Source organism: Physeter macrocephalus, chromosome 2 (genome assembly GCF_002837175.3).
Source record: "Physeter macrocephalus isolate SW-GA chromosome 2, ASM283717v5, whole genome shotgun sequence".
NCBI lineage: Eukaryota > Metazoa > Chordata > Mammalia > Artiodactyla > Physeteridae > Physeter > Physeter macrocephalus.
In genome coordinates, this window is record NC_041215.1 from 14019905 (window position 1) to 14046746 (window position 26842).

At 38.3% G+C, this 26842-nt stretch overlaps 2 protein-coding genes across 2 annotated transcripts in view; one reads left to right on the top strand and one right to left on the bottom strand.

The window, feature by feature from the left end:
* Positions 1 to 26842, bottom strand: part of LOC102985201 (olfactory receptor 10H2-like) — a 93247-nt gene that overhangs the window by 49523 nt on the left and 16882 nt on the right. The gene's annotated exons all lie outside the window — the stretch shown is intronic.
* On the top strand, positions 15106 to 16051 carry LOC102978064 (olfactory receptor 10H4-like). The gene is given in 2 exon segments (XM_024134340.2): positions 15106 to 15630; positions 15632 to 16051. Coding segments are annotated over 2 exon segments (930 nt in total). The 5' UTR covers positions 15106 to 15120.

Genomic DNA, 26842 nt, shown 5'->3' on the forward strand with positions numbered 1-26842 from the left:
TACCAATCGCATTTTTCACAGAACTAGAACAAAAAAGTTCACAATTTGTATGGAAACACAAAAGACACCGAATAGCCAAAGCAATCTTGAGAATAAAAAACAGACCTGGAGGGTTCAGGCTCCTGGATCTCAGACTATACTACAAAGCTACAGTAATCAAAAGAGAATGGTACTGGCACAAAAACAGAAATACAGATCAATGGAAGAGGATAGAAAGTCCAGAGATGAACCCACGCACATATGATCACCTTATCTTTGATAAAGGAGGCAAGAATATAACAGTGGAGAAAAGACAGCCTTTTCAATAAGTGGTGTTGGGAAAACTGGACAGCTACATGTAAAGAATTAAATTAGAACACTCCCTAACACCATACACAAAAATAAACTCAAAATGGCTTAAAGACTTAAATGTAAGGCCAGACACTATAAAACTCTTAGAGGAAAACATAGGCAGAAAACTCTATGACATATATCACAGCAAGATCCTTTTTGACCCACCTCCTAGTGAAATGGAAATAAAAACAAATATAAACAAATGGGACCTAATGAAACATAAAAGCTTTTGCACAGGAAAGGAAACCATAAACAAGATGAAAAGACAACCCTCAGAATGGGAGAAAATATTTGCAAACGAAGCAGCTGACAAAGGATTAATCTCCAAAATATACAAGCAGCTCATGGAGCTCAATATCAAAAAAAAACCAACCCAATTAAAAAATGGACAGAAGACCTAAATAGATATTTCACCAAAGAAGTCATACAAATTGCCAAGAGACACATGAAAATGTGCTCAACATCACTAATTATTAGAGAAATGCAAATCAAAACTACAATGAGATATCATCTCACACCGGTCAGAATGGCCATCATCAAAAAATCGACAAACAATAAATGCTGGAGAGGGTGTGGAGAAAAGGGAGGTCTCTTGCACTGTTGGTGGGAATGTAAATTGATACAGCCACTATGGAGAACAGTATGGATGTTCCTCTAAAAACTAAAAATAGAACTACCATACCACCTAGCAATCCCACTACTGGTTATATACCCTGAGAAACCATAATTCAAAAAGAGTCATGTACCACAGTGTTCATTGCAGCTCTATTTACAATAGCCAGGACATGGAAGCAACCTAAGTATCCATCGACAGATGAATGGATAAAGAAGATATGGCATATATATATATATATATATACACTGGAATATTACTCAGACATAAAAAGAAACGAAATTGAGTTATTTGTAGTGAGGTGGGTGGATGTAGAGACTGTCATACAGAGTGAAGTAAGTCAGAAAGAGAAAAACAAATACCGTATGCTAACACATATATATGGAATCTAGAAGTAAAACAAAAAAACAACAACAAAAACATGGTTCTGAAGAACCTAGGGGCAGGACAGGAATAAAGACGCAGACGTAGAGAATGGACTTGAGCGCATGGGGAAGGGGAATGGTAAGCTGGGCCAAAGTGAGAGAGTGGCATGGACATATACACACTACGAAATGTAAAATAGATAGCTATTGGGAAGCAGCCACATAGCACAGGGAGATCAGCTCGGTGCTTTGTTTCCACCTAGAGGGGTGAGATAGGGAGGGTGGGAGCGAGACACAAGAAGGAGGAGATACAGGGATATATGTATATGTATAGCTGATGCCCTTTGTTATACAGTAGAAACTAACACAACATTGTAAAGCAATTATACTCCAATAAAGATGTTGAACGAAAAAAGGAAAGAAAGAAAGAAGCCCTTAGCATGATTGTTTATTTATTTATTTATTTATTTATTTATGGCTGCATTGGGCCTTCGTTGCTGTGAGTGGGCTTTCTCTAGTTTTGGTGAGTGGGGACTACTCTTCGTAGCAGTGTGTGGGCTCCTCATGTGGTGGCTTCTCTTGTTGTAAAGCATGGGCTCTAGTTGTAAGGGCTTCAGTAGTTGCAGCACACAGGCTCAGTAGTTGCGTCACATGGGCCCAGAGCATATGGGCTTCAGTAGTTGTGGCTTGTGGCTCTAGAGTTCAGGCTTAGTAGTTGTGGTGCGCAGACTTAATTGCTCTGCGGCACTTGGGATCTTCCTGGACCAGGGCTCAAACCCGTGTCCTCTGCATTGGCAGGCGGATTCTTAACCACTGAACCACCAGGGAAGCCCTAGAGTGATTGTTTAAAGTGAAATATCCCCCTCTGCTTCACTGAGAACCTGCAAGGAGTTTTCATACTAAAGTACACCAGAAATCTAGAACCAGGTTCTTCCACGAACAAAATTAGTTGACGGTCAGCCAACTGGATATCTTATATCATGGGCTCCAACATGCATTAGAAAGGGTCATATGTGAGGCTTACTGAGTCGAGGTGGGGTAGTCTGTGTTTCCTTCCAAAGGCTGAGTAGAGTCTCCCAGAATAATGCTGTGGGTTTGGGGCAGCTCAGACTCTACAATGAGCTGCTGCTATGGCTGAAGGCAGGTTCAATATCTAGAAGGAGTTTGCAGAGATGCAGCCCAGTTTTCCAACAAGGCTTCATGAAACTGGTGAGATGACATCTAAGGCCAGAAACTCTTTCAAATATTCACAAGGGCTAATCCTGGTTTACATCTCGGCTCTGAACAAGAGGAAAAGGTGTTGGAAGCTTATGGTCCCCATCTCCCTCAGTGCCCCTCCTCTTATTCCTTTAGCCCATGCTCTGCATTTTCCCATCTTTTTACTTTTATTTGGGATCCTTTCAGGTGAATTGATTTCTCTCCACCCTCTTGAAGAATTTCTACTGACTCCTTATGGTCCCAATAAAATACCCCTCCTTCACTGTTTTTCAACATCCCCTAGCACATCACTCTTAGTGTAGTTTTATTCTCATGGGTCTGGTCCCCCTGACAAAATGGGAGTGTCTGAAGAGAAGAGATGGGACCTCATTCGTCTCTGTGCTCCCTGTGACTATTCCAGAGCCTGTTCCTCAATATGTGTTGAAGGTCAGATAGAGTCCTCTAGGATGAACGACAAAGTTCTTAGCCTAGCATTCAGTGCCCTATCATCATAATTCTAGAGTCCTTTCTGTGAGTGCTTCCTAAATGTCAGGCATTGTTTGCACATTAACTCCTTGAATCCTCACAGCAAACTATGAGGTGCAGTTCTGTTTTTACCTATGTTTTCCACCTGAGGAAACTGAGGTTAGGTAAATTTGATAATGTGCCAAGGTCACATGCTAAAATGCCTGTGTGGGTGTCTACTGCCAGAGCACTCTACTCCTGCCAGAGGCTGTCTTAAGTTATCATACCTCCCCAAGGGTCTCTGTGCCTTAGGCTTGACAGACCAAGGACCTAATATGTGCTATGTGTTGTACATGCACAGGACTTTCTGTCCTTAAAAACTGGTTTTTCACTAAAGGGGAAATTGAAGATCAGAAAAAACAAGTCACTTGTCCAAATCCACAAAGCTGGTTCCAGGGTCTAGTCTCAGGCTGTTGGAGACAATTAAGGTGATCGTACCACATAGACATGAACAGAGCTAATCATGGGCTGGGCATTCAGAGAAGGTGCCGTGACAGGGCCCAGGACTGCACAGACCTACAGTAGGATCTAAATCTGATTACTTTCTCTTTCTGAGTCTCAGTTTCTTCTTCTGTAAAGCTAGTGAGGTTGACCAGTTGACTGCTCTAGCAGTGCTATGATTTGAGTATTCCTTTTTGAATCCAATTATCAAAGAGACCAGAGTTTTGCTTTGGTGGGACAAAGTCATGTCTGTAATCCTGGAGCCAAGAAAGGAGTATTTTTTCTGCCTAGGGTTATCTGTGTCTTTTCAGAGAAATGTTAACATTAGGAAAAAACAGCACCCAAGAATCTGAAGATTGCATCAAGATGCTTCATCACAGTCACTAGAATTACTTCCTGTAGAATGGTCATCTGGACAAGGGGATCTGTGAGAAGGAACAAAGAGTCTGCCCCAGACCATCTCTACTCCGTTTCTGAGCCAATACTATGGGTTCCTTTCTTCCCTGGCTTCTGGGTACCAGGGGCATCAGTAAAGAATGAGTTCATGGAACCCAGCAATTCTTTTGTTGACAGAATGTCTGGCCCTCTCCAAGCTCCTTTCTGATTTCTCCTGAGCTGAGGAAACCTGCTATCAATTTACGTAAGTGAGCCATGTCACATTTCCCCAAATGTCTAGACCCAGGGCAATGTAGGTCTACCTGGAGCTTAGGTGAAAGGGAAGGCAGGACTACATCAGTCCATACTGGAATCTGCCTCTGCCTTCTAGCTGCCTGTGCCCTTTACCTGGCCTCTTTTTGGGGCCCAGAGCAATTATTCTATGTGGCCCTTCAAGCAATTCATAATCTCCCTCCTTCCATGCTCAGCACACCTGTATGTCTTTGCTCAAATTATTCCCTCTGCCAAGAGTGCCATCAGGACATTGCTTGGGAATCTCTTCCTTGTCCAACAAAGTTCTCCAGTTGAAACACCTCTTCTATTAACTCAGTTTGACACTCCCATATCTCTATGTCCTCACAGCATTTGCCCTCATTTATATAGTCAAAAAAACTTATTAAATAATTATTTTATGTGGAAATCTTCTAGGTGCTAGGATCCAGCAATGACAAGGACAGAGTTGATCTCTACCCTTCTTATGGTCCAGTGGGGAAGCTGTCATGTAACCAAAGATGACAACACACAGTGGCCCGAGGTGGGATGAGGGAAGCCTAAGAACCCGTGGGAGCTAAACCTATATCAAAGACTAGCCTGTGGCTTTAACGAAGGCTTCCGGAGAGGGGTCATGTCTAAAGTAAGACCTGAAGGGTAAATAGACATGATCCAGGTGAGGTAGGCAGGTGGGAGAGGGATTTCTAGGAAGAGGGGATAGCAAGTGCAAAGGTTCATAGTGAGAGAAGCATGGCACATTCAGGCACAATGGTATGTATGGTGAGCCCTGGAGGGCTAGATGTGGCTGGAAGGTTCTGGAATGAGAAGCCATACAGGTGGGAAGGGCAAGACCATGCAAGACCATGAGGGCCACTTGAAGAGTTTGTTCCAAGGGCAATTGGGTACCATAAATATTTTATTTTATTATTTTATTTTTTGGCTTGACCTTTAAGTGTTTATGCTGATAGTGTTCTTTCCTCACCTCAGCTGCTCTGAGAAATGAGAATCAAATCAGGTACATGTGAAAAGTCAACTTAGACACTCTGCTTTCAAATAAACAGACAAGTAGTCTCAATATGCTGTTTAATACTATAGAAATTTAAGTAACTAGTAATTCAGAGACAGTGGATTACAAAGCATGTGAAGAGGCTAAAAGAAAATCTAAAGGGATAACACATGGTAACTGGTCTTATTTCAGTGATCATTTTATAATGTATAAATATATCAAACCACTGTGTTGTATACCCATAAATATTTTAAATACACTTACAAAAAGAATTGTATGATATTCCATGATGTGAACATATTCATAGACATTTGGGTTGTTTCCACTTTGGAGTTCCTATGAATGGCATTCCTGTGAACATCTAGTACATGTCCTTTTTTTTTTTTTAAGATTTTTTGATGCAGATCACTTTTAAAGTCTTTATCGAATATGTTACAATACTGCTTCTGTTTTATGTTTTGGTTTTTTGGCCACGAGGCATGTGGGATCTTAGCTCCCAGACCAGGTATCAAACCCACACCCCCTGCATTGGAAGGCAAAGTCTTAACCACTAGACCACCAGGGAAGTCCCTAGTACGTGTCCTTTAGTAGGCAATACTTATGTGTTGTTCCATTGGGTCTGTACCTAGATGTGTAATTACTGAGTCATAGAAGATATCTATGTCACCTAGAATAGATACTGCCAATCAGTTTTCCAAGGTTGCTGTACCAAGGAGTTGGTTTCAAGCACAAGCAGCATGGTCATATTCTTCATTGTAGAGAGCTCTTTCTGAATGCTGTGAGGGGAGTAGGCTGCTGAGGTCAGGGGTGGGTGTGGGGAGATGCAGGGAGTGATGGGGAGAGATGGGGGGAGATAGATGAGGGCATCCAAGATGAGTTTAGCGGTCAGATTTGAGGCTGATTACAGAGGTTGAGGGGACAGTGCTGCTGAACACTTATGACATTAAATATGTAGCTTCTTTCTACACCAAGGATCAGTTCTCCAACTCTCTGGACACCAGTGGTGTCCTACAATTCAATTCTGACACTAACTAGCTGGAATTGGTGTCAGAATTCGCAGGTGAAGGGCTCAGTCCCACAAGACTTCAGCTACTAGTCCTCACTGGCTACAAAGTTGGAAGTTTCTACAACTCACCCCCCCTTTCAGGTTCTATGCTTTGCTAAAATGATTCACAGAATTCAGGAAAGTGCTTTAATTGCCAATACCAGTTTAGTATAGAAGATACAACTCAGGAACAGACAAATGGAAGGGAAACATAGGGCAAATCCGGGGTAAGGAGTGAGGAGCTTCCATCTCTCTTCAGATGCACAACTCTCCCAGCACCTTTATGTGTTCACCAACCTGGAAGCTCTCCAAATCCTGTTGTTTAGGGAGTTTCTAAAAAGGTTTCATCATAGAGCCATGATTGATTAAATCATTGGCATTGATGCTTAAATCAATCTACATCCCCTCTTCTCTCCCTGGAGGTCTAAGGGGTGGGTGTGAAAGTTTCAACCCTTTAATCATGCCTTGATCTTTCTGAAGACCAGCCCGCAGCTTGAAGCTACTTAGGGACCCCGAGCCTCTAGTCTTCTCATCAGCGTAAAGAAGACACTTTTATTACTCCTGAGATACTAACAGTTTCAGGAACTGAGTGTCAGGGACCAGGGACAAAGACCAAAAGATCAAATATTTATATTTTATCATAGGGAGGCATATGGTAATGTCAGACTTTCTGTCTTGGATCACTAGGACAACAGGGATAGGGTAGAGCTAGATGGAGAAGACAAGTGGAGTTTTCCAGTGTGGCTAGAAGACATTGAGCACTTATATTACACCAGAGACACCACTCTCCAAGACCCTGCTCCAAATTAACCTTATTCTGGGAAGCCTTTCAAATGCCCTTACCCCAGGGCACAACCCTGGATTCTTACTCTGGGTTCCTCCAGCTCCTGCCTTCCCTCTGACCCTACGTTGACCCCAAGGGGTTGAAGGCATCTGTATCCAGCCCTGTCTCCCCCAAGACTGGGAGCTCCTCAGCCCTCAGTAGGGGGTACCATCACACAGGGCAGAGAGAACAGCAGGGAATCTTTGTTGTGTATAGATAGTTGGAGGAGGAAGTAGAGACTGCAGATCCCAGAAGGCCACCTGAGGTCCCTCCAAGTCTCTCTAGTCTCTGATTACTGCATTTTCAGGTTGGTTTCGTGGAGACATTCTTGGGAACAGCCTGCTGGGGCCTGCAGCAGAGATAAAGCACACTGTATCAGGTCCAGGAGCTTCTAGCTCTGACTGCACACCTGCCTGTGGGTGCTGCTGACAGTGACAAGGAGAGCTTCTTCTGCTCTTCCCTGCTGGTCATTTCTTGGAAGAGACATCCCAGGCAGAGGAGGATCAGGACAGAGAGGGTAGGAAGGAAGAATCTACAGTTGTGGGTAGTGCTGTTCAGCCTGGGGATGGGGTCTGGACAAGGGAGAAGGGCAGTAAGAGAGGATGTTATTCTTAGAAACCTGCTGGGGGTCTTCTCACTTTGCCCACTCCGGGTCCCTTCTTATTGCTTATCCTAGTGTCCTTTGTAGCTTCTAATTCAGCAGTTGTCAACCCAGGATGATTCTACCCCATGGTGGACATTTGGACATATCAGAAACGTTTTTGATTGTCACAACTTATGGTGGGGAGGGGTTGCTACTGGCATCTGGTGAGTTGAGGCCAGGGATGCCGTTAAACATTGTGCAATGAAAAGGACAGCCAAAGCATGATCTGGCCCCAAATACCACTAGTGATGAAGCTGAGAAATCCTGTTTTAGGTTATCTTGTCTTTGTTTCTCTGCCCTGGTCTGGCCCAAAGTGGTCCCTGTTAACCTGGCGAGGAGGCTCTGTGGGAGAGAGGTGTGAGCTGAGTGCACTCAGTGATGTGTGTGATGTCTGCTCAGCACCTGTGTGTGAGCCATCCTCCATGAGACCAGAGGAGACAGAATTCTGTCCACCTGTCAGAGAAGATGGGAGAGGCCAGCCTTAATAATCATGGCCGTTCCACCAAGGAGGAAGTGGGAAGGTAGACTATAGCAGTGATGTAGAGGTGGAGGAGAGGGTGGAGGTTGGATCAGCCTCTTGGCGGGAACTGCTTTGTGTGATTAACAGAGGTATTAAGTGCTCTGCTGGGATCAGAGACCATGAGTTTAGAATGGGGCCAGTTGGTGCCATCAGGTACAGAATAATGACAACAAACACAGTCTCAAAGTCAGTGATAACTACATTTATTAGGTAAACTTTAAGCCCTTCATGTGAATCCTCATGGACCACTGAATGCAGATCTCTGGATACTCCCACTGTCAGCTGTGGCGGAGGTGGCTCAGTGTTAGAAAGTTCTTTCTCAAAGACACACAGTGAGAGCTGGGATTTTAACCCTGGGTCTGATGACTGCATACCTGTATATATTTCAGAAAACTCTCTTTAGAAGCCAGAGTGGAGTGGGAGCAGAGGAGGGCACATGGGAGGAGCCTGGGGCAGTGGTCCAGGAAAGAGGGGATGGAGCCATACTGGTGTAGAGGAGTGGGAGAAACCAGGAACTACGTAGTTGGGAAGGAGAATGCTGAGTGAAGGGAAGGAAGAAGCATGGAAGGCAGTTGATGCCAGTGTCTTGGTTTCTGGGTGGGTGCTTAGGTGGTCAGAAGGTGTGTTTTTCAGGTCCCAAATGCAGTCTTCCTCACTCCAAAGAGCATCCTTACTCCAGCCAAGTTCCTCACTCTCTTGGTGGTTCCGTGTCCTCCAAGTTCCAGGCTGACCCCTACTGTGGGTGATTCTTAGAGACAATGCCCTAGGGAGACTACTAGGGGGTCCATTTAATTTTATGGTGGACTTCAGGTACAGAGGTTTTGAGCAATGATATTTCCAGTTTGTGGCTTTTGATCATCATTAGTTTGTGCAAGGTCCTTCTCATGTTTCATAGATTTATTCCCTGTCTTTCACTCCATTTCCTTTTTGTTTTGACAATTACCTAAAAATACTTCATGTGTACCCTTTGATTTGTATACATTCTTGCAAGTTTGTATATATTCTTTAAATTAATTTTTTTATTTCTTAAATTAATGGGCTTTATTTTATTATAGGAGTTTTAGGTTTACAGAAAAATTGATCAGATAGTATAGCGGGTTCCCACTTACCTCCTCTGCCAGCACCCAGTTTCCTCTATTTTTACATCTTGCATTAGTGTGGTCCATTTGTTACAATTGATCAACCAGTATAGATACATTATAATTAACCAAAGTCCAAGTTCACATTAAGCTTCAATCTTTCTCTTGTACCTTCGATGGGTTTGACAAATGTGTAAAGACACGCATCCACTGTTCCAGTTTCATACAGAGTAGTTTCACGTGCTATATTTTTAATGTGCCCAAATGGGATTATGCTAGAGAACTCATCCTATTTTTTTTGCTTCATTCACTCAATATTGTTTTAAAAATCCCTTTATATTGCTATGTGTATATCTAACACCTGCTTTGGGCTCCAATATTTGCATCCAATCCTCTTACTTCCCCTCTCCCCAATTATGGACAAGAAGGTTTGTCCAATTCCTCCACTACAGCAATGCTACAAGGAACAACCTCTTATATGCTCCCCTATAAATAGGTTTGAAAAATCAATATAGGCACTTAGGACCAAATTTGCTGGTGTACAGAGCATGTATATATTGAATTTTCTTCATTCTACATTCTCACCAGCATTGCAAGAGAATTCCTTTCTCCCCATAATCCAATCAACACAGGATTTTCTAATTTGGGGAACTGAATAGTTATACAGTGAAATTCCATTCCTCTGTCTCTCTTTCTCTCTCTCTCTCTCCCATCACTCCCTCCCTCCTTTTTACTGAGCATCTTTCCATTTGCCTGTATAACTCCTTCCGTGATTTCTCTGCTCACATTCTGTGCTCATATCTGTACTGTGGTTCCTACTTTTTGTTCATTTTTCTAGATTGTATTCCTTTGTCAGTTCTATACAATGCAAATTATTTTTCCCCAGTGTTTCATTTGCCTGATAACTTTATCCAGGATTTCCTTTGTGGAACAAAAGTCCTTAATGTTGATGCTTTCATGTATTTTTAAAAGAATCCCCTTAAATGTTGTGCTTTTTAAAATCAACAAAGTAATTCTCTTGCATTCTCTCCTCTTAACCTTATAATTGATATTTCATAGTTATGCCTTGAATCCATCTGGATTCCACATTTGCTTTTGTCCTTGGGCAGAAATTCAGATCTATTTTGTTCCTAAAATGAACAGATTTCCTACCAGAAAGTAGTAAACAATCGTATTTTTTCCCTTTGATTTGTGCTGCCACCTTTATCATATATTAAGTTTTGAATAATGAAGGGGCATTTTCTGAGATATAGAATCAATTTAATCAGCGCCTATTTAATCCAAGTTCACACTTTAAAAAAATGATTGACTCTATAATGTGTCTCACTACCCAGGAGGACATATCTCCCCTGTTTACTCCATTTTTATAAGTTTATTATAGTTTTGTACTGACTTGATTTTCAGAAGGAATTTTAGACAAGTTTCATTAAATTCACAATCAATTCCCTGGAACTGTAAGTGCAATTGCACTGATGATATAATTTGGAGAAAAACTGAAATCATGTTAAAATTAGCTCAACTCATTCGAGGGTGTAGACTATTTTCTAGTACTCTGATCACCTTCTACATTTTTATTAGTGCTTTAAAGTTTTATCTTTGGATGTATTGCATGTTTTATGTTAATTTATAGATATTGTATAACAGTGTTTTTCAAAGCAGGATGAGCATCCCTGGAGGTCTCAGAGACATTTCCTGGGGGTCCATTAGGTCCCTAATTTAACAATTACATGTGTGGATGTGTTTTCATCATATAATTCAACTTAAACAATATATTACCACAGACTAAATAATGAAGTAGATATGAGCATCAGGTTGTCTCCTATCAAGGCAGACATTAGACTTATTTGCAAAAATGTAAAAGAAGGCAACTCTTCTCACTAAATGTTTTTTGAACATTGTAATTACTCTCCTATAAATATGTTATTAATACTAATGTAATAGGTTTATTATTTTTTTAAGTGTACTAATAGCTAACTATTTTAAAAGATTCTTAGTTTTAATATCTAATGTGGTAAAAATTGATAGTTACAATCCACCCAAACAAATGCCCTTTAGGAACCTCAATAATTTTTGAGTGTAAAGGCATCCTGATACCAAAATGCTTGAGAGCTGTTTCTATATAGTTTGTGTCACTTGAGACTGTTTTACTTTTTACTTAAATTCTATATTTTGATGATAACTACTGATGTAATGGTACAAGAAATACTATGATTTTTGGAAGTTGATCTTGCCTTCTGCAGCATTACACTCTCTTATTGTTCTAACATATTACACCTTGATTCTTTTATCTTTCTGGACACATGATCATGTCTCTTCCCTTCAATCCTTATGTATCTTCTTCCTTCTCTTTCCTTGTAGCATTGCTCATGACTTTCAGTCCCATGTTAAAGAACAGCAAAGACAGTGAGTATCCTTGACTTGTTCCTGATCATAAAATAATGCATGTAAAGTTCCCCACTTAGTATACTATTTGCTAGTTTTGTAGGATGTATTCTTTATCTAGCTAAGAAAGTCCCCTTCAATTTCATGCTGCAAAAGGGCTTTTAAAAAATCATAAATAGACATACATATGTCAAATCATTATGTTGTACACTTAAAACTAATATGATGTTATATATGTCAATTATATGAAAATTTAAAACTTCATAAATAGGAGTTGAATTTAAGAAAATATATTCCTTCCTTGATCAAAATAATTATATTATTTTTCTTTTCAAATTTATTTATGTGAAGAACCACATGATGCTGCACCATCTTGTCATTCATGGGATTAACCAACACCACGCGATCATAATTTACTAATTTTAATAGACCATTTCATTGATTAGGTGTTGTCTTATAATAGATTTTAAAATCAACGTGGATAGGTAAAGTGGGCCAATAATTGTCCTTTCTTTTTCTTTTTTTATATATATATATATTTTAACATCTTTATTAGAGTATAAATGTTTTACAATAGTGTGTTAGTTTCTCCTTTACAACAAAGTGAATCAGTTATACATATACATATGTTCCCATATCTCTTCCCTCTTGCGTCTCCCTCCCTCCCACCCTCCCTATCCCACCCCTCTCGGTGGTCACAAAGCACAGAGGTGATCTCCCTGTGCTATGCGGCAGCTTCCCACTGGCTGTCTAATTTACATTTGGTAGTGTATATATGTCCCTGTCCTTTCTTATAACATTCTTACCTGGTTTTAGAATCAAGATTGCATTAACCTGATGAAATGAGCTCAGCAGATTTCAATTTTTTCCATTTTTTTCTTTTATTTGAAGAACATATATAATATAAGATGTTAATCATCTGTTCCTTAAAGGTTTATGAGCACGAGCTTATAAACCCACTGGGGCTGATCATTATAGGAAGGGAAAGTCTTTTATCTTTTCAATTTCTTTACAACTTTTTTGAATATCCAGGGTCTCTATTTTTTTCTTGCACCAGTTTTGGAATTTTATATTTTTAATAATTTATTCATTTTTGTTTCAATTTCTTAACTTATTTTTCTTTCCATTTTTATTCATTTGAAAAAATCCATTATTTCTGTAGTTATCTCCCAATTTTAATTTTGTGACTTCTCATTGGTATCTTTTCCTTGTTTCTATCTTATTAATCTTTTCCATCACCTGATTTTGGTTGTATTAAGCATGCTTTTCTGGGTAAAGTTTCTTGATAAATAAATTTAAAGCTGTGTATTTCCCTCAAGGTACTGTTTTAGCTTTTAAAAATTGACATTTGATGCTTAAATTATTTAATTATAAATATTTCATTTGTTTTATGATTTACTATTGAAAACAAGATTATTTAATACTATATTTATCCTTCTAACTTATGGATTTGGAAACCTATTCCTTCTCCAATGATTTCCAACTTTTGTGTATTATAATCTATACATTATTTATACTTTGAAGTGGATGGAGGATTTCTCTGTCCTAAAAGAAGGTAAAATTTTGTTAAAGTTCGCTATGTGCTTGAAAAAAAAATGTTTAATCTTGTTTCGTGAAGAGGCTAAATATATCCAGGAGCTAATGTGTAAATATTATTAATGCCTTGTAATTAATAATACCCAAATTGCATTTCTGAACTCTGTTAAAAATTCCAACTTCAATTTCGTATCTAGCTAGTATTAATTTAGCTATTTCTATTTTATAACTCTTTCACTGAAGTTGTGTTGAATATATATTCCTAATATTCAAACGTATATTGTTATATAGGTTATTATATATATGCAGGTTGATACAATGTTCTTTTAACCTTCATGAAATATTCCTCTTTGACCCTTGGTGTGTGCATGTGTGTGTACGTTTTAAATTTCAGTATGCTTTTAAACTACTAATATTTACCTTCAAGGCTAAAAAACAAGACCCAACATAAAATTAATAGGAAAATTAATAATAATCCCTTAATATTATTCATCATTCATCCATACCATAATCAAAATCTTCTCTATTTCCTACTAGCTTATCTAAATCAATACTAATATAATACCCAATACTGCATATGATTGTTATGTCCCTTGAATTTCTCTTCATCCTTTTCTTGATCCTGGCTTATTGATGACAACAGATCAATGGTAATATGGAATGTTCCACCTTCAATTTCTCTGATGGCTTCCTCATGGTGTCATTTAGCCTGTTCCTCCATCATTTGCACATGATTACTCTATTTGATGCTCAGCTGTGGCCAATGAGCACATTTTCAATCTGGTTCCAGCATCCTTTAACATTAACACGTTGCTCAGTGAAAGTTCCATTTCACTGTTGCAGAGATGTCCTAGGCTTGCTTCATGCTGAGACCATTTCTCCAGGGAACCTGGTTCCTTTACTGGCATATGGCAACAGAAATATTAATATTGTCTCTTTTAATTCCATTTTTTCTGCTTTCAAGATTGCTGCCTCAGCTTTTCTTTGGTGCACATTTGCCTAGCATATATTTGTCCATCCTTTTATTTTCATAATTTCCATGCAGTTCCTATAGAAGAGCAAATACAGAATATGAGATAAGATGGCACAAATGGGTACCAATAAAACAGTATTAAAACAAAGATGGGACTTCCCTGGTGGCACAGTGGTTGAGAATCTGCCTGCCAATGCAGGGGACACAGGTTCAAGCCCTGGTCTGGGAGGATCCCACATGCTGCAGAGCAGCTAAGCCCATGTGCCACAACTACTGAGCCTGTGTGCCACAACTATTGAAGCCTGCGTGCCTAGAACCCGTGCTCCTCAACAAGAGAAGCCACCACAATGAGAGGCCTGTGCACCGCGACGAAGAATGGCCCCCTCTTGCTGCAACTAGAGAAAGCCCGCACACAGCAACGAAGATCCAACACAGCTGAAAATAAATAAATAAATAAATTTATTTATTTTTTTTTAAAGATGAATGGGTTACTCAATTAAAGTACAAAAATTCTCAGAGAAAAAATTTTAGAAATGCAAAATCCAAATATATGTTTTCTAGAAAAGGCACATTATTCAAGAGACTATGACCCTGATCATCTGTCTGTCTTAATGATTACAAACCTGGAATCTTTTATTCTTTTCATCACTGTTAATAAAAACACAATAGTCATTTCAAAGAATTATAGAATTTAAAGAATCTTTCATTCAAAAAAAAAAAACCTCAATAGCCTAATGATGTCTTAAGCCCTTAATATACTGATCTCATTTTACCTTTAATCACATAACTAAATAGTAAGAAGTATTACGATTTATTCCATCTTACTGATGAAGCTTGTGAGACCCAGAAAAGTTAAGCAAATAGTTATATAGTATAGAGGTCTTTAACAGTCATTTAATCTTCAGAAGAGCCTTTGTCTTAACCACTGTGCCTACATTCTGTCTCTGATCTCACCTCACCAGATGCAGCATCCTTGTCTGGTCAGAACTATAGCATGTTGTCTGAATTCATCCTCATCGGCTTCTCCAACTTCTCTCAACATCTCCTGCCCACCTTCTTCCTGCTGTACCTGCTGATATACCTGTTCACATTGCTGGGGAACCTGCTCATCATGGTCACCATCTGGAGAAAGCACAGCCTCCACACCCTCATGTGCCTCTTAATGTGTGCCCTCTCCATCTCTGAGATTCTGTTCACTGTTGCTATCACTCCTCACATGTTAGTTGACATGCTCTCCACCCACCACTCCATCACCTTTGTGGTCTGTGCCAGTCAGATGTTCTTCTCCTTCACGTTTGGCTTCACCCACTCCTTCCTGCTCATGATTATGGGCTATGACCGCTATGTGGCCATCTGCCACCCCCTGTGCTACAACATGCTCATGAGCACACGTGACTGTGCCCGTCTTGTGTCCTGGTCCTGGACTGGTGGCTCAGTCATGGGGACGATGGTGACATTGATAATTTTTCACTGCACCGTCTGTGGGTCTAATGAGATCCAACATTTTTTTCTGTCACGTGCTTTCTCTCTTGAAGTTGGCCTGTGGAAAGGAGACAGCCTGTGTCACCATGGTTGTGATCATGGTTTGTGTCACAGCCCTGCCGGGATGCTTATTCCTCATCGTCCTCTCCTATGTCTTCATTGTGGCTGCCATCCTGAGGATCCCCTCTGCTGAGGGCCAGCACAAGACCTTCTCCACCTCTGTATCCCACCTCACCATAGTGGTGGTGCACTATGGTTTTGCCTCTATCATCTACCTCAAGCCCAAGGGCCCCCATTCTATGGACAGTAACACACTGATGGCTACCACCTATACAGTCTTCACCCCCTTTCTTAGCCTGATCATTTTCAGCCTCAGGAATAAGGAGCCGAAGAACGCCATGAAGAGAAGTTTCCACAGAACATTCTGTCCTCTAAGCTTCTGAGGGGCCAGTTTGGTGGTGGAGAAATATGATAGAAGAGTTGGGAATAATAATAATGTCTGTCTTCATAGAACTCTTGTAATGTTTCAGGTCTGTAAAATACCCACACTCCATAGGAGTTTGATGCATACCACCTATTTGTTTTTCTCCAATATTTCCCCCACTTGCATAGGCTCTATCATCATAATCTCTTATATATACCCAGTGAGATGAACTCCATCCCATTATCTATGCCTAAGAATGTGTTATCTATCTGTAGGCAGGTGGGGAGCACCACATGGATGTGTCAGGACCCTGATGCACGTGGTTCTTCTTGAATGGATTAACAAGAAGATTTTATTTCCCCATCCCCCAAAATAAGAATAAACAAAATAACCAAAAGATAATACGAAATGTCACCAGAACTAGGTCTTTTCCATGTGTAAAGGACTATGTTTAGTGTTTTATTATTATTACCTTCATAATTATAAGAAATACACAAAAGAAAATAAAGCATTTGTCTCAAAAAAATGGTTTACTATCTACAGTTCACCAATGCATTTTGGAGCTATAGATAGCTAGTGGGAAGCAGTCGCATGGCACAGGGAGATCAGCTCGGTGCTTTGTGACCACCTAGAGGGGTGGGATAGGGAGGGTGGGAGGGAGGGAGATGCAAGAGGGAAGAGATATGGGAACATATGTATATGTATAACTGATTCACTTTGTTATAAAGAAGAAACTAACACACCATTGTAAAGCAATTATACTCCAATAAAGATGTTAAAAAAAATAAAAAATAAATAAATAAGAGGTTTTTCATATTGACATGAATCGAGTGAAGAAGGTTAGAATGTAATATATAGAGAGAGCAAGAACTAGATCTAGTGAGATCAAGACCAATAGGGAGAGCAGGCTAGGAGGAATGGAATCCTTTAAATTGATCTCATCATTCAATTGGATAAAAAATATGGGGCAAAATCTGGGAACTAGAGGGAGATGGAGAAGGTGGTTGGTAATAAGACAATGTTCATATGAAGAATGGAAGATGAGGAAGGGAGGAAGGGGGTGGGAAGGGAGGAAAGAGAAAGGGAGGAGGGATCAGTGTTTAGGTAAGAACATAGGCACGTTAAAAGGGTGTTGCTTGTCATTTCCATTTTCATGAAATATCTTTTTACATCCCCTCGCTTTCAGTCTGTACGTGTCTTTAACCATAGTGAGTCTCCTGTTGGCAGCATATTGTAGGGTCTTATTTTTATCCAATAAGCCACCCTATGTCTTTTGATCAGAGGATTTAGTCCATTGGCACTTAAAGTAATTATTGATAGGTATGTACTTATTGCCATTTTTTATTTGTTTTCCAGTTGTTTCTGTAGTTCTTCTCTGTTCATTTCTTCTTCTTTTTGTTTCTCTCATTGTGCTTTGCTGTTTCTTTAGTAGTATGCTTGGGAGCATTTATTTTTGGTTTTGTGTATCTATTGTAGGTTTTTGGTTCGTGGTTACCATGAGGTTTATATATGTTGACCCATAATTATATCTACTTGATTTAAACTGAGAGTCATTTAAGTTCAAATACATTCTAAAAAATCTACATTTTTTTACCCCCCTACCCCCACGTTTTGTTTTTGATGTTATGTTTTACATCTTCATGCTTATCCTTTTCCATTTACTGTAGTTATAGTTGCTTTTACATTTTTTTGTCTTTTGATCTACATGCTGGCTTATTTAAGTGATCTTCAATGCTTACCATATATATGCCTTTCCTATTGGGATTTTCCCTTTCCTATAGATTCTTACTTCTTTTCCATTTAGAGAAGACCCTTCAACATTTCTTTCAGCATGGGTTTAGTATTGCTGAATTCTTTTAGTTTTTGCTTGTCTAAGAAGTTCTTTATCTCTCCTATTCTTGCTGGGTAGGGTAGCCTTGTTCAAGTTTTCTCCTTTCAGCACTTTTAATATATCATGCTGCTCCCTCCTGGCCTGAAAGTTTCTGCAGAGAAATCGACTGACAGTCTTATAGGCAATCCATTGCATACGACTCTTTGTTTTTCTCTTGTTGCCTTTAGAATTCTCTCTTTTTCCATTTTAATTATGATATGTCTTGGCGTGAGTTTGGGTTCATCTTGTTGAGCCCTCTGTGCTTCCTATACCTGAATATCTGTTTCCTTCATTAGGTTTTGGAATTCGAGTGGCTGTACTGCCATCAGAAGTCAGGCTTGTTCTTGGGTTCTGTTTGAGTAACTGCCAACAATGGCCACTGCTGCCCCACGTGGGCTCTGCCCTTGGCCCCTGAGTCACCTCTGCATGCCTATGTTGAGTCTTTTCCTGGTTCCTGGCTGCCCAGATCCAGTGCCAAGCTGTGGTGTGGAGTGATGGGGGCCGGGGAATTCCCTCAGCTCAGACTGGGGAGCATGAGGAAGCAGCAGCTGCTAGGGCAGACCACTCTTTGCCCTGTCTGGGGGCAAGCCAATACCCACACACTCCTCACAAATTGAGTCTAGGCTTCTCTAACTTTTTTATCTGTCTCAGTCAAGCAGCCAAGGGGGCATGTCTCCTACTCATAGGACCTGGAGACAGGGACTCCCAGTCTGTGGCTTGACCAGCTCACTCTCCAGGGTGAGTGTCCACGTGTTCACTCTCCCTTTTTTTCTTGGACCCCTCCCATGATCACAGGTCCCAACCTGATGTTTTTCTTCCCATCTCACCAGATTACTTGTGTATATTTCTTACAGCCTTGGTTTTATAGGAGTTCTTCTGCCAGCCTCCAGTTAATTTCCATGAGAATTGTTCCACATGTAGATGTGTTTGTAAGGGGAAGTGAGTTCCACATCCTTTTACTCCACCATCTTGATCTCTCTCCCTTGATGTATGATTCTTTTAATTCGCATTTGAACTTGGCTTACTAGCATTTTGTTGAGATTACTCGAATCTATATTCATCAAGGATATTGGCCAGTAGTTTTCTATTCTTGTAGAGTTGTTACCTGACTTTGATATCATGGTAAAGCTGGCATTGTAAATGAGTTTGGAAGTGTCCCCTCCTCTTCAATTTTTTGGAAGAGTTTGAAAATGATTGGCATTGATTCATTACGTGTTTGGTAAAATTCACCTGTGAAACCATCTGGTTCTGGGCTTTACTTTGCTGCAAAGTTTTTGATAGCTGATTCAATTTCTTTACTTATTTATTTTACTTATTTATTTTACTTATATATATTACTTATTTATTTATTTCTTTACTTATTTCTCTACTTTTCTTTCTTTATTGATTTGTTCACATTTTCTAATTCTTCATGAGTCATTCTTGGTAGATTTTATGTTTGAAGAAATTAATCATTTCTTCTAGATTGTCCAATTTGTTGGTGTATAATAGTTCATAGTAGTCTCTTCTGATTCTTTGCATTTCTATGGTATCAGTTTTAATATCTCCTTTTTCATTTCTGATTTTATTTGAGCTTTCTTTCTTTTTTTCTCCTGGGTAGTCTAGTAAATGTTTGTCAATTTTGTTTATTTTTCAAAGAAGCAGCTCTTAGTTTCATTGATCTTTTCTATTGTTTTTCTAGTCTATGTATTATTTATTTCTGCTTTGATCTATTTTTATTTCTTCCCTTTTACTAACTTTGGGATTTGTCTGTTCTTCTTTTTCTAATTCCTTGAGATGTAAAGTTCAGTTGTTCATTTGGGAATTTTCCTTTTTTCTTAATGTAGGTGTTTATCACAATAAACTTCCCTCTTAGAACTACTTTTGTTGTATTCCAAGTTTTGTTATGTTGTTATCCATTTTCATTCACTTCAAGGTTTTTTTTTTTATTTCTCCTTTGGCTTCCCTATTGACCCAATGGTTATTTAGCAAACAAGAGTCTAGGACCAAACAGATTCACAGGGGAATTCAACAAAATATATAAAGAATAACTAATACCTATCCTTCTCAAAATATTGCAAAAAAATTGAAGAGGATGGAACACTCCCAAATTCATCATATGAGACCACCATTACCCTGATACAAAAACCAGACAAAAACACTACAAAAAAAGGAGAAAATTACTGGCCAATATCTCTGATGAATATAGATGAAAATCCTCAAAAAAATTAGCAAACCAAATTCAACAATATATAAAAAGGGTTATACACGATTATCAAGTGGGATTCATTCCAGGGATGCAAGGATGATTCAATATCCACATGCCAATCAGTGTGATACACCACATAGACAAAAGGAAGGATGAAAATCACATGGTTATCTCAATAGAAGCAGAAAAATTATTTGACAAAATTCTACATCCATTCATGATAAAAACTTTCATCAATGTTTGTACAGAGGGAACATATCTCAACATAATAAAGACCATTTACGACAATCCCACAGTTAACATTATAACTGAATGAAAAGCCAAAAACTGTTCCTCTAAAATCAGGATCAGGACAAGGATGCCCACTCTGGCCACTTCTATTTGACATAATACTGTAAATCCTAGTCACAGCAATCTGACAAGGAAAAGAAATGTAAAAACTGGAAAAGAAAAGTAAAAATTTCTCTATTTGAAGATGATATGGCACTATTTATAGAAAACCCTAAAGTTTCCACTAAAAAAACTATCACAACTAATAAATGAATTCAGTAAAGTTGTAGCATATATGACTAATATACAGAAATCTGTGGCTTTTCTCTATACTAATAATGAACTATCAGAAAGACAAAGCAAGAAATCCCATTGAAAATCACATCAAAAAGAATAAAATACCTGGGAACAAACTTAACTAAAGAGGTGAAAGACCTTTTCTCTGAAAACTATAAAATATTGATGAAAGAAATCGAAGATGATACCCCAAAATTGAAAGATATCCCATATTCATGGATAGAAGGATAATATTGTTATAATGTCCATATTACCAAAAGCAATCTACAGATTTAATCCAATCCCTATCAAATACCCATCACACTTTTCACAGAACTACAACAAATAAACCTAAGATTTATATGGAGCCACAAAAGATCCCAAATTTCTAAAGCAATCTTGAGAAAAAAGAACAAACCTGAAGGTATCACAGCCCCTGACTTCAAGCTACAGTAATCAAAACAGCATGGTTTGATTACTGGCACAAAAACAGAACCATAGGTCAGTGGAACAGAATAGGGAACCCAGAAATAAACCCATGCACTTATAGTCAATAATCTATGACAAAGGAGGCAGGAATATACAATGGAGAAAAGACAATCTCTTCAATAATTGGCACTGGGAAAACTGGACAGTTACATGTAAAAGAATGAGTTTAGAACATTCTCCAACACCATATAAAAAATTCATAATGGGTTAAATACCTAAAAGTAAGACCTGAAGCCATAAAATTCCTAGTAGAAAACATAGGCAGAACACACTTTGCCATAAATCATAGCAATATTTTCTTGGCTCAGTCTCTTAAGGCAAAAGAAGTAGAAGCAAAAATAAACAAATGAGACCAAATTAAAGTTAAAAGCTTTTGCACAGCAAAGGAAACCATCAACAAAGTGAAAAAACAATATACTTTATGGGAGAAAATATTTGCAAATGATATGACTAATAAGGAGTTAATATCCAAAATTTATAAACAGCTCATACAACTCAATATCAGAAAAAAAAATCCAATTCAAAAATGGCAGATGACCTGAATAGACATTTTTCCAAAGAAGACATGTTGATAGCTAACAGGCACATGAAAAATGCTTAACATCACTAATCACCAGAGAAGTGCAAATCAAAACTACAATGAGATATCATCTCACACCTATAAAAAGGATATTGTCCAAAAGTCTATAAATAACAAATGTTAGTGAAGATGTAGAAAAAAAGGGAACACTAGTACACTGCAAACTGGTGCAGCCACTATGCAAAACAGTATGGATATTCCTCAAAAACTAAAAATAGAACTACCACATGATCCAGCAATCTCACTACTGGATATATATCCAAAGAAAGTTAAAACACTGATTTAAAAAGATACTTGTACCCCAATGTTTATAGCAGCATTATTTACAATACCCAAGACATGGGATCAACCTAAGTACTACTCAACAGACGGATATCTATATATGATGGAATATTAAGCAGCCATTAAAAAAGAATGAAATTTTGCCATTTACAACAATGTGGATGGACCTAGAGAGTATAATGCTTAGTGAAATGTCAGTCATAGAAAGACAAATTCTCTATGTTATCCCTTACATGTGGAATCTAAAAAATAAAACAAATGAATGTATATGACAAAACAGAAACAGACTCACAGATATAGAGAACAAACAACAGTTGCTATTGTTGAATTTGATGATTACCAATGGGGGGATGGATGAGATAGATGTATGGGATAAAGAGACACACACTACTATGTATAAAATAAATAAGCAAGAGAGATACATTTTACAGCACTGGGAAATATAGCCATTGTTTTGTAATAACTTTAAATGGAATACAATCTGTAAAAATATTTAATCATTATGTTGTACAACTGAAACTAATATAATGTAGTATATTATCTATACCTCAATTTTTAAAAAAGAATATAGATGGAGAAAAAACAACTCTTCAGTAAGTGGTGCTGGGAAAATTGGACAGCTACATGTAAATAATGAAATTAGCACAATTTCTTGCACCACATACAAAAATAAATTCATAATGGATTAAATACCTAAATGTAAGACCTGAAAACATAAAATTTCTAGAAGAGAATATAGGCAGAACACACTTTGACATAAATCATAGCAATATTTTCTTGGGATAGTCTTCTAAAGTAAAAGAAATAAAAGCAAAAATAAACAAATGGGACCTAATTAAACTTAAAAGCATCAACAAAGCAAAAAGACAACTTTTTGCAAACGATATGATCAATAAGAAAATATTTGCAAATGATATGATCAATATGGAGTTAATATCCAAAATATATAAGCAACTCATACATCTCAAAGTTTTAAAAAACCAAACAACTTGATTTTTAAATGGGCAGAAGACCTGGAAAGATGGTTTTCTGGGCACTTCCCCGGTGGTCCAGTGGTAAAGAATCCACCTTCCAATGCAGGGGATGCAGGTTCGATCCCTGGTCAGGGAACTAACGTCTCACATGCCGCGGGGCAACTAAACCTGTGTACCACAACTACTGAGCTTGTGTGCCACAATAAGAGAGCCTGCGTGCCACAAACTACAGAACACACATGCTCTGGAGCCTGTGCGCCACAACTAGAGAGAGTAAAATGCACACCACAACTAAAGAGAAGCCTGCATGCCACTAGAGAGAAGCCCATGAGCCACAACGAAGAGACCATGCACCACAATGAAAGATCCTGCATGCTTCAACCAAGATCCTGCCTGCCAAAATTAAGACCCAACTCAGCCAAAAAAATGAAGAAAATAAATATTTTTTTTAAAAAAGACAATTTTCCAAGGGAGATATGCCTATGGCCAGAAGACACATGAAAGATGTTCAACCAGAGAAATGCAAATAAACACTATGATGAGATATTATCTCACACCTGTCAGAATTGTTATTGTCAAAAAGTCTAAAAATAACAAATGTTGGCAAGGATGTGGAGAAAAGGGACCCTGCTACCCTGTATATTGGTGCATCTCCTATGGAAAACAGTATGGAGTTTTCTCAAAAAAAAAAAAAAACAGAAACAAAATAGAACAACACTGTGTTCCAGAAATTCCACTCATGGGTATATATCTGAAGAAAGTGAAAGCACTAATTTGAAAAGATACTTGCACCCCAATGTTCATATCCGCATTATTTACAAGAGCCAAGCTATGGAAGCAACCTAAGTGTTCATCAACAGATGAATGGATAAAGATGTGGTATATATGCAATGGAATATTACTCAGCCATAAAAAAGTATGAAATTTTGCTTTTGCAACAACATATTGACCTGGAGGGTATTATGCTTAGTGAAATAAGTCAGACAAAGAAAGACAAATACTGTATGTTACCGCATATACATGGAATCTAAAAAATAAAACAAAGAAATGAATATAACAAAACAGAAACAGACTCAGAGATATAGAGAACAATCTAGTGGTTACCAGTGAGGAGTAGGAAAAGGGAAAGGGCAGTATACAGGTAAGGGATTAAGAGGTAAAAACTACTATGTATAAAATAAAAGTAAACTACAAAAATACATTGTACAGCACAGGGAATATAGCCAATATTTTATATTAACTTTAAATGGAACATAATCTATAAAAATATTGAATCACTATATTGTACACCTGAAACTAATATATTATTGTAAATTATCTATACTTCAATTTAAAAAATTCATTTACTCAATTAAATTTATCCTAATCTTAACTTACTCAGTCCTGATTATGCCTTTTTAGCAGCATCCTTTCCCATAAACCTTTTGTAATTTCCTTTTTACCTTCAGATTTTGTCCTCTGTTTGTGTATTTCTTCTCTCTCTCTCTGTCTCTCTCTGTCTCTATTTCTCTGTCTCAACCTCCCTTTAAGACAAGATTACTTTCTTTTCCCTTCACAAAATGCATTTCCATTCCTTATACCTTCTTTTTTTCACACAAAGTTTTTTAAAATTAACAATAGTAGTTTTAATTTTATGTATTAGAATTCTCAACCTTTAAAACCTAAAATGAAAACTAAGAAGTAAGCAATTATAAACTGTCTTTTACATTATCATGCTGTAGATTAGCAAACTTATAAATAACATTTATAATTTTTTTTTTCGGTATGCGGGCCTCTTACTGTTGTGGCCTCTCCCATTGTGGAGCACAGGCTCTGGACACGCAGGCTCAGCAGCCATGGCTCACGGGCCTAGCCACTCCACGGCATGTGGGATCTTTCCGGACCAGGCCACGAACCCGTGTCCCCTGCATTGGCAGGCGGACTCTCAACCACTGCACCACCAGGGAAGCCCAACATTTATAATTTTTAAAAACATGGGCTTTCTTACAGAAAACTTCTCAGTGTGGAGCCAAACATATTTATTAATAGCCATAAATATCTTTAGTTTCTCTTTAAAAGAAAGCCTATGTTCAGTAATTAATGCTTCATTATCTTATTTTATATGGGAATGATCTAGATATTCAATAAACTTCCATCATTTAACTTATCAAAACTGTAAAGTTTCAAGTTACCAAAAATCTGGAGAAACTATTTTTAAGTAGACATGCCATTAAACATATTTATTCTTAAAGAGTTCACCTAAAAGTTCTTATCCCATTTATATCTATTTAATTCACTTGTTCCCAACAATTATGTTTAGATTACCCATGACAATGTCATGAGACATTAGAACAAGTCAGCCACCATCCCAAGTTTTTTTTTAATTGACAAATTTTGTAAAGGGATAATATGATGTTACATGAGTTTTAGTAAGCCTTGGTAAATATAAGTATTATACTTACAGTTGATGTCTCTAAAGACATGTCTATATTAGTTGAAGCAACAATCTTACACTAACTTTAATACTGAATATTAATTTAATACAAACATTTCCTAGAGCACATGAACCTGAAATTCATTTGGGTCAGTGTTTATTATATTTCTGAGAATTTATTATATAAGTGCCTAATTTCCTTTAATCCAATTAAATAAAGCTTGTTTACAAAATAATTTTGGGAGGACGTTCAAGATGGTAGAGAAGTAGGGCATGGAGATCATCTTCCTCCCCACAAATACATTAAAAATACATCTACATGTGGAACAATTCCTACAGAACACCTACTGAAAGTTGGCAGAAGACCTCAGACTTCCCAAAAGTGTGTTTGTTTTATGCTTTCTTTGCCTTGTTTTAGTTTGCTTTCTGCATTTGATATGTTCTTGGTTTTTTGTTTATGTTAGTTTAGTTTTTAGTGTTTGTTTTCATTTTGGGATTGGCTTATTGGTTTGGTTGCTCTCTTCTTTCTTGTTTTCTCTTTTTATTATTTTTATTTTTTTCTTTTCTTTTTGCTAGTGTGTTTGTGTGTTTCTTTGTGTGTTTTTGTCTGTTGTCTTGCTTTTACCATTTATCTTGGGGTTTTGTGTGTCTGTTCATTTCCTTTTATTTTCTTCTTTCCTATTCTTCTGTGCTGTGTGGCTTGCAGGGACTTGGTGCTCCAGCCAGGTGTTGGGCATGAGCCTCTGAGATGGAAGAGCTGAACTGAGGATGTTGGAGCACCAGAGAACTCCCGGCCCCATGCAATATTAATGGACGAGAGCTCCGCCAGAGGTCTCCATCTCAACACTAAGACCCGGCTCCACCCAACAGCCAGCAAGCTCCAGCCAGCAATGCCTCAGCCAAACAAGTAGCAACACAGAACACAGCCCCACCCATTAGCAGACTGGCTGCCTAAAGTCATACTAAGCTCACAGACACACCAAAACACATCACTGGATGTGGCCGTGCTCAACAGAAGGACAAGATACAGCTGTACCCAACAGAACACAGGCACCAGGCTCCCCCACCAGAAACCTACAGAAGACACTGAACCAACCTTACCCACTGGGGGCAGACACCAAAAACAATGAGAACTACGAACCTGCAGCCTGTGAAAAGGAGACCACAAACAAAGTAAATTAATGAGAATCAGAGAAGAAAAAGAAATAAAAGGAACACAAAATGGAAAAGAAGAAGTAAAACTGTCACTGTTTGCAGATGACATGATACTATACATAGAAAATCCTAAAGATGCCACCAGAAAACCACTAGAGCTAATCAATGAATCTGGTAAATTTGCAGGGTACAAAATTAATGCACAGAAATAACTTGCATTCATATACACTAACAACAAAAGATCAGAGAGAGAAATTAAAGAAACAATCCCATTCACCATTGCAACAAAAAGAATAAAATACCTAGGAATAAA